Here is a 13,752-nt window from a genome sequence, read left to right on the forward strand (position 1 = left end):
ACTACTGTAGATTCAGAGCTGGGAGTACAGGCAAATTTGAAGAAATACAAGTACTTTGCAGGTTTTTCAATGTCTTCAGACTAAGACTTCTTTTTCCAGTGTCAGAATGAAGTCAAAGGATTAGCTTACCTAACAATCTTCAGGCACAGCTCACATATCAAAGGAGAAGCAGTTTTGCAGGATAATTGCCAGCCATCAATACAAAGATGCAGAGACACTGCTAGTACACTGAATGTTTTGGTAATAAAATCTTGAAAGCTATAAGAAATATTACTGTCTCAGTTAACATTCTCATTTCCATCTTTTAACCACTGCATGATATTCTGCATGTGTTTTCCTTATGGAGCAGAAGCCAAACAATTATTGTGACTACTGGACTGTGGGTTTTCTGTGGGTTGCCAGGATATGCATGTGAACAACTTCCATTCAAGTTCTGGCATTTTCAATAAATTACACTCTTAGTGGCAAATATTAGCTTTCTATCACTCTCTGGCCCCCAAAATTTCAACAAAAGCTCAAAGAATTTCCCATCCTCCTCTGAAATGTATCCAGTGAAAATTCTAAAATTTATGGAGTTTTGCTGAATTGAAATAATCCATGGAAGAAATTCAATTAAAGTAAGTTTTCATTTGTATCTACATTTTTTATTAGGAAAAATATTTTCTGGGTCTTTCTAACAACACAAATATAAATGCATTAAAAAACATTAAAGTAAAAACATGAAATCCATTAAAATATTTATCCACACTGAGATACTACTGTGAAAAGATGTATCATGCAGTTGTTAATTGTGAAAAGTACAAATATTAAAACCAATAGGCTTTCATTCTTTAAACACTGTTTATATTTGAAGAAATGCCTGACTGATAAACAGAACTGGTTTGCAATGCCAAATACTCCTCACAAAAGCCCTGAGGCTCCAGACAGGGGGAGAAATCTCATTAGAATGCAGTATGATAAATGCTGCATGAAATAAAAACATACTGTTTCGTGTTAGACATTTTAAAAACTTTGATTATCTAAGACCAGATATGAGTTACTGCAGAAAAGGCATTTTCTGTTTCCTTGTTCATATTTGATCTATTAGAGATTTTCACATATAAAAACTGCTATAAAGGCCCATATTTTTGTAGGCCCTTTCTCTTGATTAAGGAACTATTCTTTTTCTCCATTTGGAAAAGTTAAATGTTTGGCAGGAAATAATTAAACAAAGAGTGATACAAACAATCCTTTGCCTATTGTGAAACTACCTTTTCTCTCTGATACACACAGTCATAAGGCTTACCCCATTATTGGAGAGCAGATGTGTGACTTGTTATGGTATAATTTTCAATTTCTATATGGAAAAAATATTACTATTGCAACTGCTAAGTGTGTGCATGAGAGACAAGAGCATTTGGTAGGACAAATTGTGGCACTGCCAATACATAGATTCTCTCTCCCTTCCCTGTTATCACTTTGCTTTACTGAAAATATTTATCTAGTTAAAGCATCAGTGCATCCATTCTTCATCTGCATTAACCAATCACTACTTATGAGGAGGAGGAAGGGAAGAAGACCTACAAACCCCCAAGAAGGAAACCAGAATCACAAGAATTAATAGCCTGCTTCACAAAAGCTTTTATGTCCTGAAATACTCCTTTCAGTCCTTCAATAAATAGCTAAGGGCACTGTATGCAGTGGGGGCTTAATTGCTGTGGATCACAATCCATGGAGGCAGACATGTTATTTGTTGTAAGCTGAGTTTTCAGCCTAGGAAAACAGAAAGAAAAAAGACAAAACACTATTTTTCACAATAAATGAACCTACCTCTGCATGGCTTATCATTACCTAGTCCCATCTAGCAGTCAAAAAGGATTTGTAGGGCTTGTAATAGATGCAGTTACAGCAGTGAAACACAACACCAGTTCATGTTGGCCACATCACAAGAGTTTCTTATAATAATCCATCCATATATTTTTCCACATCAGGAACCCATCTAACTGCCTTGTGAAGTGTAATCTGTAAGTAACACTTGAATAATGCTAAGATGCTATGAGGTATTTAATGAAAGCTTTTCAAACGTGTCTTTTTGATGACACTGTTGAGTCACAGATGGCAAGAAGGCTCCAGTCTTCAGTTGGATCAGAAGGCAAAAGCATTTAAGGAAAATAGCGGGTCTTTTTATAATGTGACTCGCTAAGGTGATACTTGATTGGTCTCAAAGTAGAAACATCTCACATTATTGGTGACTATGAATAGCATATTTTGGAGAACCATATCTATAAACAGTGGTTACAGAAAGAGAGATAATAATTGTTTTAATTCTTTTGTCTAAGTTTCCCACAGCTTCTACACAGCTTCCCAGGATTTTATTGGGAGAACCATGTCTCCCTGTGATCAGAGGATACATAATTACTACATTTAATGTCCTTATCTCTCCCCTATACTGTAATCAGTAGTGCTATTAATATTTTCATGCTGGGGCATTTAGCAAGCCTGAATCCCTAGCACAGATGTGTATTTGTTCTCTTGGATAAAGGCTGCTCACTCCTTTGTTCAATGACCATGCCACTAAAAAGAATTACTCCTCCACTTTTAACCTGTGGCTTCATCCAAGATGTGGCACCTGAATAATAGGGTTCTTTACCCAGCATGTGAAAAAATGTGAAAGAGAAACAAATAGTAGGAGCTTTTTTCCCTATGGAAGTGAGATGCCATGTTTGCAATTCCTGTCATAATATATTCAGATAAAGGACATATGCCATCCCTGCATGCTGTAAATATGGTATCCAGACAAGAATGCATTGTACAGCATTGTAGCGGGATGCTCTCCCTGAGTGGGGGGTAAAACAGCTCAGACTAAACCCTATTTGTGAAAGTTACCCATGATGGATGGAGAAGGGTAGTCATGCTGACCTTGGTGTTAAAGAGCGCTGAAGCTTGTGAGAAATGGATTTGTAAGGGATTCTCAAAACCTGACAGAAAGCTCACACAGTCTTGTACCTCTGTATGCAAACATTGAGATAAGGTGTGCTGACTTAGGAAGGCCATGGAATAGAGATGACATTGTTGAGAGAGAGATTGAACTAGACACAAGTTTCAACAAGTTTCAAAATATGGCCTTGCAAAAAGATCAGATATTTTAGAGAACTGGAGCTAAGAAAGATGCATTGTAGCAGGACCATATGCAGTGAAAATATAGGTAATTGGTGTTAGAAGTATTAGCAGCATTGTGTGGCAAAAGCTAATAGGCTGAAGAACATTTATAAGGTATTCTAACCAGGAAATAGGTTGGCTTCTGATATAATGATGTTGAGTTTTACATCTCTTATGTCTCACCCTTCAATAAGACTGATGAGGGAATAAAATCTTTTAAAATGCCTCTCAGTTGCCCTGTCTCTGAAAAGCAGGGACTACCAACAGAGACTGACTCATCAATCCCAAAGTTAAGCATTCAGAAAGCATTTCCTGACAAAAACTGGTACCAGTGAGGATGTGACAGGCAATGTTCCTGATAAACGAATCAACAAGTGATAGTACAGATAACTTGTCTAAAGCTGCTGAGCTGGCACAGCTAGCCTAGAAACACGAGTGACAGTTGATCAGTTTATACTATAAAAGCTCAGTCCCATTTTTTATCAGCATGGACTTCTAACACACCACTTCCAGAAGAGAGTCGGGAGATTCTTCCCTTGAGTGGAGATGTCTCTCAAAGTTTCTCCTTGAGCAAAAGAGATTTGCTCACAGTTGTTGGTATGAGCGAGTACACCTATATAACCTTCAGATAAAAACGGTTGACCCAGTTGAGGCTAGGACTGGATCCAGTTGCACCTAGATTCCTCTCTGAGAAGAAGTTTACAAAGCAAGGGAGTCCTTTCTGAACCTCATAACTCAACAAGAGAGTCTTCTTTATAAACCTTGTCCAAAGCTTCCATTCTGCCCATGACTGTGATGCAAAATGATGCACAAAAGCCCTTACCACACTCAGAATAAAATAGATACAAAACAAGAATGTGCTGTCAATCAGGAAAGCAGTCAAAATAAGGATGAGTTTTACCTGCAGTGTGAAGTTGAGAGACTGGAAAAGGCATTCATGGTTTTCCAACTGAACAAAGTTGGAAGCTGCCACAGAATCACCGTAGAAAAATGAAGTAGGGAAGACTTCTCTGTAAGACCAAGATACAAATTTAGTAAGCTGAATTTGCGACCAAAATGAAATATATTTGTGTCTAGCTGAATTGCACCCCTTCCTTTCTAGTCATGTGAAATTCTATGGGACCATTTTACATTAATCTCTTTTTTGTGATTTGATTTCCTTTTGGCAACATAGTTAGACTACACAAGCAGCATCTCAACTGACATGGGCTAAAATCCCACCAATGAATCAGATGTGTTTTGATTATTTATCCTTTTTTCTCCTTTCCTATCACAAATCCTCCTTTCTGGAGTCCCCTGGCACGGCTGATTTGCTCAAGTCCCATAGCTTGGATTAACATGGGAAATCATTGCACTACCAAGTTAATCTGAAGAAATAATATCTAAGATGAATACTTTAAATTGCATATTCACTAAAGTAACATTTCAATTTTATTTAACATTTACATAGCATTTCAGGAATAAACAGTTAATTACCTAAGTTTTACTACCTTTATTATTAAGCAGATTATTAAAGGAAAGATTAGAGGGGGATAACCTGCTTTCAACTAGAGTAGAGCAGTTCAAGTTTCCTTAACCACTCTTATCATCTAATCACACAGTAAAATGCAGTAGGATTTTATCAGAAATTACTTGAAAGCACAACACAGTACCTAAAAATCCTGCAGAAGAGGACTAGGAATGCTTTAAACATCCTTTATGTCTTTTCTAATCTTGGGTTTCTCCACTATCTGGAAAGGGTCCTGGTGTAATTTCAGACAAACTTTAATCCTCCCTACTGCCTAAAACTCTGCTTCCTTCCCAGGTTTTCCTTTGGAATCAGAGCACTTTGAGACAGGATTTTAACCCTGTTTAAGTACATTTCCTTTTTTCCTGCCTGCATCCTGTGCCAGCAATTGCTAGGGGAAACAGTGAAAGACAGATTTTCTCGTCCCATTTACAGCGTTATGCCAGAAGGCTTCTCCCAAATATGGTACAAGCCATTCTGGGCTATTTATAACCAGGAATGAAGTTTGCTCCTTTAGATTCAAATGTAGGACAATTAAACTAATAAAACAAGCTTCAAAAATATACTGTCCAAAAAGAAGAATATTACTAATATTACTATGCCTAGGAATGTGCCCTCCAATAAACCCAGCTTTTCTCTGGCTGCTTGATTTTTCTGTGAACTTCAATTAACTAAGGTTTGTCTATGAGAAAGAAAAATATAATCCACACAGGCACTTAGGTGGGGCTTATAAATTCAGAGGCCTTATGCTTTAAAAAAGTACATTCTGAAGAAGAGAAACCAATTTTTTATTATGTTTTGGCATGCAGTATTCTGTAGGTAATGAACAGAGATCTAAAGACACAGATGAAAGCATTCATATCTGTAAAGCTGAATAAAAATCTGTATCAAAGCATAAAGAAACAAGAATTCCATTTCTAAAGAATTTGTAACAATGAAAGCATTCAAAAACTTCCAGAGCATGCTGCTGAGACTGTACTCTCAATACAGAGATTTTTGTCCTTGCTAGTCATCTTATGAGGTTTGACATCGCACTTCCTTTGTCTGAGCAGGCTCAAACAAACCTTTTATCCATTCTGACTGCTGTGGTAGTAATTAAGGATTTTATTTCTATCCAACAGGATGAGTTTCATCAGGCAAAACCCAGTCTAGGCCTTGAATCTGCATTTATTCAACTTTTCAATCAAATCACACGTCAGTGCAGGTTAACTTCTTTTCTACACATGTAGCATAGTGGTCAAGGGAATATTTGACTTCTGATGATGCCAACCTGCACTGGTCATTTAGACAATACCTGTGGTCTGGAGGTTGCCACAGATGAGACACTGACCTTCTAGGGACGCTAATGATGAGGTTTTGCTTCCCCAGTTTAGGAATTAATGTCAGTTTTCTCAGTCTACATGAATACTAATTCATCTTTCAGTGACCAGCTCCTCCAATTTCAACTCAAAGCACTGTTTATGCTAAAGAATGACTGACTGCTGAGATTGACCACAAATCTTTCATTCTAGGCTTAAGATTGTGATGCCAAGTGGAAGAGAAAAGCCCCAAGTTCAAAGGCAGGAACTCATACACATGCAGCCTTAGGGAGAGGACACAATGGCTATATGTTATACAATATTCCAGTCAAAGGGTGAGAGATGCTTCACAGTTGGTAGTCAGATGCCTCACAGACTAGGGAATAGAGGAAATAAGAAAATTAGCAGAAGCAAATTCTGTTTGTGGAATTAAACAGAAAGGCAAACAGCTAGACTTCACCAATCTCCTTAAAATTCCAGAACATTTGACTGCAACCTTTGGCCTGGTGACTCAACCGTTTCCTTAAAGACATGTCCTAAGGAACAAAATGTAGTTTACTTGTTCTTTTTAAATTTAGTTTTAAGGTCCATCATTATCTACATCATCACTTGAATTTAAACACAATCACTAGAATACCTACTATAAATGTGATGGTAACTAATCAGCATTATTCAGGAAGTAGTGAAAATGAGGTACAGTCTTGCAATTAATAAAATTGACAGATATTGAATGAGATTGTCTTAATGACCAGAGTCTGGGAAACAAGGAAAAAGCAATAGTCTGGCTACATGTAAACAAAGAGAAGAATTAATTTTTTTATTGGAAGACACTCAGATATTATTCTTAGGATGATGCTGCTGATGATTATTATTATTGTTGCCTTTGTTTTCATTTGGTGATTGATACTTACCCATTGATGGATGAGTCCACCTCATGCATCAGGGGCACAGACAGGATTAAAGTATTATCATGCAGACATTCAGTGCGTTCTAGGTTTCCACTATGTCAGAAAGGAAAAATAAACATACTGCAAATTGACAGCCTTTGTAATATATCACAGTTTCACAGCCACCATCTCTCTGCCTTGTACTCTGAGCCTCTCTATTTGAGTGATATCAGCTCCTTAAGAAAGTTCACCCAACCTTGGAGAGGGCACACACAAAAAGCATGAGTTTTGTGGCTGTGACATGAACAGGCTCATAAAAAAAAAGGTATATTGGAACAAGGTGTGAATTCAAATGTCTGTGGGAAACTACAGCAGCCATCATACAAAGTGGAGAGAAACAAGAACATTTAGGCTTCCATGCAAGGGCTCATTTTCTCCCAGTTTGACCGCATGTCAGATTGTGAGTGACACACCTCCCACAGCATCTTGACTCACCAAATGAATAAATGTTTTCAGTGTACCTGCACTGTACTATAGCACCAATTTGCTGCCACTGCAAGCAGTTTTTTGGGCAAGACTCTTGTAGTGAACTGGTCATAACCTCTCAGCAATTCCACCCTCTCTTTCCCCCTATTCCTGTACTTAGCTGCCAAAATGAAAGCACTTCTACTTTACATTGTGAAAGGTAGTTGCCTCGGTCAGTCATAACCAAAATGAAGAAAGGACAAAAGTGAGCAATTAGCTCTCATTTAAGTCAGTTTGTTTCACCGTGAATACTTTATGTATGAAGTCTGGGAAATTTCCTGTAATGCATGTCTAGCACACAAACCTGCAACTACTCTAATTCTGATGATGAGTCTGCTCTTTGGGTGACAGCTCAAAACAACAATCTTGAAAGATATGTTACATGTATTTCCAATTTCTTCAGTAGTACTCTGGAATCACTTTTGCCTTGCAGTTCATTGGATTTACTCACAAACCAAACTGGCAAAACAAAATATATGATCATATTTATTTGAGGACGGTATCACTGAGGCAACAGCAGGTAATAACAAGTGATACCATGCAGATTATGAGTTGCTCAGATTACAAAAATAGAGCCTGCTGGCTACATACATGCTTACCTACAGCTCAGCTTTCTGCCACTGACACATTGCCTATGTCTGCTGATAAAATATGGCTCAGATAGAAAACTCCACAAATTCCACCCCTGGGAAAGAACCCCACTTAATAAAAGCTTTTCCCCTGAATACGGTCACAGAAGAGTCCAAAATTGAGACATTTCTCATCCAACATAAATACCGAGATACTATGGTGGCACACAGAATAAGCAAGTAGTATTCTAGACAGGGTTCATGGATATGTTCTTATCTGTTTCAAATGGAGTAAAGGTACTGTCAGAAAAGGAGAACACAACTCAGTGAATCTAGCTCTAGAAAAACAGTCCACACCTGGAAGTAAAGAAAAAGGTTTGTTGTTTTTTAAAAAACAGCCAAATAGTGTAAAAGAAATATAATGTGATGTTTAATTCTTTCTCCAATTGTTACAATACTGAACCAGTCTCTTGTCACAGATTCTACTGCCAAATTTGCAGCTACATGGGACAGGCTCAGGTAGACACTTGAAAGGCAACACTTGCTTTCCCATGACAGCATGACATAGCTTCCCTGACCAGCTATTTCTGTCAGACTAACTCCAGTTCTGTGTGGAAACAATGCCTTCATCTCTGGCAGTCTGACTGCAGCACAGGTACTTTGTCTCAATTTCCTTAAACTGACTTTACCTCAGGGCTCCCTGCAACTCTTGTGGTAGAAAGATTTTGTTACACTCATTTGACAGCAAGGGAATTAAGCAATTTGCCTAAAGTCACAGAGGAAATGAGGATAATCAGCATTGAGAACTGCACTACTCTCTTTGGAGGTTCAGCTCAATCCTTCAAAACATAACTATTCTCTCTCAACCTTCTACAATGAGAAACTTTCTTGTAACATCTCTAAGCATGCACTCATTGTGTAACAATTACTGTTTATTTCTTTGCTCATCTAAAGGCACAGACTAGTACTTCTCATTGGTAGGGCACAGAAATATAAGTGAGATTACAGAGGCAAGTTCTGCACTAACCAAGGTTGGAAAACACTGGTTGTGCACATTTAAAGCACTGCTGACCCATCTCTGCACTAACTGGCATTCACCTTGCAGATACTGATGTCTCTGACCAAGAAGCATCACAGGGTCATCTGAACACATGATGAACATCTGATGGAGAATAAAACTTCACTAACATGCAAGACATGGTGTCGTGTCTCACTTTCATTGTCTCACTATGTGCTGCAGGATCTTGTTCCCACCTACAGCTGCTACTGCAGGGGAGGACTATACCTTGTAAGAGCAGTCACTCAGCAGCTGCTACATCTTATCTCTCATCTCTATCTTTTTGTAGAGGTGTCATCCCATTTGGGAGGAGAATTCAGACTGAAGATCCTGATTTGGATACATAAGGGCATGAATTTGGCTCATTTACATAGTAAATGGGAGGAGGAGCTAGTCAAACACCCAACACATCAAAGCAGCAGTTCATGGCCAATGTTAACGCACCTGCGCATTGGTTCCCATACAGACACTGAAGTGCTTGTTACTGAATCACCCATGCAGTATGCTTCTTCATGGTACATCATCTTAGAAGGCACAAAGCATGTGTCACACCTTTTATCCTGCCCAAGACAAAATGCCTATGCATGCATACTTTGCAACACCCTGCTCCAATGCCTACCTGAAGTGCTCTTTGGGAAGTACACTATCTAGATGTTTTCCACAGTCTGGCATGGCTCACTGAAGATCCAGAGGGGGGAAAAATAGATATGTGACTTTAGAACCTAACACTGGGATCCTTGACCATCTGATTAAAGCATTTATCTTTTTTTGTTTGCATCCCAGCATGTTTATTTCATTCAAATGCTGGAACAAATGGGTTGGGCTATCCTGTGTTGATCATCAACCAGAGCTGAGCCGAGCTTGATACATGGTCCAAGAGATAGCCACTGAAACACAAAAGCCTTTCAACTGAGAGAATACAGAATGATCCTTCAGAATGGCAACTGCCTGGCAAAGAAAACCTATGTATGATCCTACCTCATTTTTCAGGAAGCTCCAATACATAGTTCCTCGGCATCACCAAAATACATGCATTTAGCCCCAGTAATTTAACCTAATTTACGTATCTACAGGTAATATCATGTAATTGTCAAGCACACGTAATGCACACTTCATGGAACGCAGGATATCCAAGTCATCTAGACATATAAGGGTCCCCTTACCTTTGGGCAGTGACAAGGAAGGTAAGTGTTTCTTCCTGCCCGGTCAAATGGCTTGTGTCAAAGATCACATTGAACTCATACTGCACAAAGAAAAAGACATATTTAGAGACTCAGCATATTGTTTCAAAATGTATTTATTCTGAAACTTTATTTATATTTTACTGGCCTAATTTTACAAAAGTGGCATATTTTGGTATGTGTAAGAGCACTTCTACTGCAAATAACCTTTAAAGTCTTAGTAATTGTGTTTGTCTTCAAATACTATAGAGTTTGGGTTTTCCTTCATTAAGAGAAGACCTTTACTAGAATTGCCATTCAAAGATATTTCTTGAGGAGATCATCTGCCTGGGAATGAGTCTTGCAGAACAGCAGGATCACTACCTGAAACTATGTCTGCATGTTATTTGTTGATTAAGAGATCTTTTGGGGGAATAAAGGCCACGCCACAGTCCTGCACTTGGAGTCTTGGAGCAAGTGGCTCAAGCTAAAGCAGCATTCAGGACACACATCATAATGGGTGAAAACAGGTGCTAATTTTGAAATAAGAATTTTACTTTGGTGGATTACTTCTCCATGTAATTTTTCTGCCTAACTCTAAAACAGACTTTGGCCAAGTGAAACAGTGTCCAAATCCATTGTAATTTCAATGGTTTACATTCTTATATTCTAGATAATATTTTGCTACTGCATGTGTTTTTTCAATTCCATTTAAAATATTTTTTACTTTTTCAAAATAGCACAAAAGAGTCAATTATAAAAACAGAAAGCAAAAACTTTTACATTGGGTCAAAGGATACATCAATTCAAATGGAAAGGATTTGCTTTTGAAACGGAAATTTTCTGAAAAATTTCAGACTCATTTTTTTCAAGTCATCCTTAAGTTATTCCTCATTTTCTCACCTTTTTGGGTTGGTCATTTATATAGATCATTTTAGTGGCAGAAAGAACCCAGCTGGATTTTTTAATGTGATAGAAGACAAAAAACTCACAGAGGCAACGTAAGTAAGACACAGAGTCCTTTTCTAATTTTTTGCAGAGGAAATATGTAAGTTTTCCAAAGCTGCAACTTTTGCACCATTTTTCAAAGCCATTTTACTGCGGTGCCCAGGGCACTGTCATGGGCCCTGTCTGGTGGGAAAAAGGATAGCTAGTCTCCGTAACTGTGAAAGGCTTGGATATCTGGCTTAGCAAGTTAGAGAAAGTATCAATCACAGACATTTAACAGAGCAGTTGGCTTTCCAGCCACTCTTTGAGACACAGGTAAATGGACCAATATTCTGCAAATGCAAATATCACGAAGTTACCCTAGATTTGGATCTCATGAAAGGAAATCCCACACTGCACTTCAGGAAATCTGACTCCAGTAACTCACAAGCAATGCCCAGCTCCTCCTGCAAGAAAACAAAAAAGACCATGAGATTACAGATTTGGGGGAAAAAGAAGATTGCTAAGAAACACCAACATGATGAAACACTATGAAAATTAAATACTTCTCATCATAGCACTGTGTTGTACTTCCTTATTTCACATTAGTCAGACCAACATTGGGAAGAAGACAGCGATAAGAACCTTGTTCTAAGAGATAGATCATGAGGAAATACTGTGTGACTAAACACATTCGAGTCAGGGGGGTCAGCCCAAATCCTTGGATAACTCAGTTATTCCCTCCTTTTATTAAAAGAAAGCTTTCAAATGATCAAGAATGTAGGTTTTCTAAGGTAGTTTTTCGAGGTACCTGTACCACGAGGAGAGAACAGTGTTGGGAGACCGTGACCAACCCATGCAATATACAGATGCAGAAGAGAAAGTTAATCTGGTTCTGGTGACATTCAGTGCCCTGATCTCTTGCCCTGGTCCACAAGATGAGTTATGCTGGTATGGATACTAACCTTTAGTGAGACAATGGCATAGATAAAGTAGAGGAACGAGCATCTCCTCATGCTAAACATTGACTGTGGACAGTCAATAATTCAAATGCAAAATGTTAGAACAGCCCTATCCTGCTTGAGTGGTGACTCCACTACAACAGAAATTCTTCTGGTGAATGGAGTGTTTCATTGCTCCATAAAATAAGTGCCTAGCTCCAGATGAGCACATTCCCATTACAAGATTATCAGGGAACAGTTTAATACTCTGCCACTGTGGACAAGTTCATCTCACTAAACTTTAGGAGTGTGATTCAGCTCTGGAATCTTGCTTTTAAAAGCTCACACAGCAAGTGAATGCTATGTGATTTACATGTCACTGTTTCCATGGTAGTAAAAGGATGTAGAAAACAGTTCAGCAGACCAAATGCAGATGTTTAATTTAGACTGGGCTGGATACCTCTCTAGGCCCTACTGTTGATTATAGCATCATTCGAACTATAGTGCTTATGGTATGTGCTAAAATACAAACATCTAAATTTTAGAGATCTCATTCTATAAATTAATTTATTCCAGACATGCAGCTGACAATCTCTTTGCTACAGAACATATAATTTATTTGACCTATTTTCACTATTTACTGCAGTTTGCAAAGCTCATGCTCATGTACATTTCCTGAGCTACTTCAAATATGCACTTAAAAGTTACATTCTCAGCTGGAACAAGAATGAGTGGAAGGAGCTTCTTGAACTATGCACTTGGGTTATAGGCATCTCCAGGAAATGCCTCTGTCTTTCACATTCTGACCTAAGCACAACATTAGTGCTCTACAGATATATAGCTTCAAAATCATGGTTCAAATCAGGGCACATATTTCTAGAAAATAATAGATCAAATACTATCTTTCTTACCTGACTCAGACAGTATTTCACTGGTTTCATGAGAAGCAAAAATAACGTAAGGAGAATATCAGTGCACACCTTGAGATGTCTAATGGAGTGACATTACTGCAATATTACTAAAATGCCAGAGGAGTGGCCTTCCCATTCAGTTTCTCTATGGATTTTTTTCCTTGCAATCTTTAGTAGACTTCCATTTCTGGCAATATGAAAGATGGCCCTGCTTAGCAAATCAAATATCTAGCTTCAGTAGTACGGAGCTACCATCCACATATGTGTTAGATTTTCTGCTCTAAAACGAATACAAAATAGAAAAACAAGTGCTTCATGGGCAAAACGCCTCTTTCACTAGCCTTTTCCTCTCAGGAATCTGGAAGGTTCTCCAGTTTTATGAGAGTGATCAAGAGAACACAAAGTCTAGGCAGCTGCAAAAACAAATGAAAAATTTCACACCTGTTTCAACCAAAAACATTCTCAGTTCTGGGTCATTCAAATATCCCTTGCTAACTGGGGCAAACAATGAACTCTCTTCCATCAATGCCTAGCCTGTGGTCTGTCAAGAAGTGTTTCTAATTACATGACTGTCCAGTATGGTGACAGTGACCAGACAGACCCAAGAAACTGTCTCCTCTCTTCAAGGCCATATCCTTTCAGAGATGTCAAAGACCAGGATAATTGAGAGAACCTTCATACTATTAACAGAAGAAGAGCACTCCTTCCTCATTTTGCACATTGATGCCTTTACAGACCAGACAGCTGGCAGGCAGATGCCCATGGTTTTATTGCCCGTAAAAGGAAATTACAAGATAATGTTGAATTCACTGGTTTTGCTTATTGTTGCTTG

The 13,752-nt window shown here is 38.3% G+C and overlaps 1 protein-coding gene across 1 annotated transcript in view; it reads right to left on the reverse strand.

Moving 5' to 3' along the window:
- Positions 1 to 13,752, reverse strand: part of ITGA9 (integrin subunit alpha 9) — a 246,282-nt gene that overhangs the window by 58,787 nt on the left and 173,743 nt on the right. The window contains exons 19-22 of the mRNA XM_030971864.1: positions 11,449 to 11,535; positions 10,145 to 10,224; positions 6,855 to 6,944; positions 4,040 to 4,148 (exon numbers count right to left, since the gene is read on the reverse strand). Of these exons, the coding sequence (XP_030827724.1) occupies positions 4,040 to 4,148; positions 6,855 to 6,944; positions 10,145 to 10,224; positions 11,449 to 11,535 (366 nt within the window). The remainder of the gene's footprint in view (positions 1 to 4,039; positions 4,149 to 6,854; positions 6,945 to 10,144; positions 10,225 to 11,448; positions 11,536 to 13,752) is intronic.

This window comes from Camarhynchus parvulus, chromosome 2 (assembly GCF_901933205.1).
Source record: "Camarhynchus parvulus chromosome 2, STF_HiC, whole genome shotgun sequence".
Lineage (NCBI taxonomy): Eukaryota > Metazoa > Chordata > Aves > Passeriformes > Thraupidae > Camarhynchus > Camarhynchus parvulus.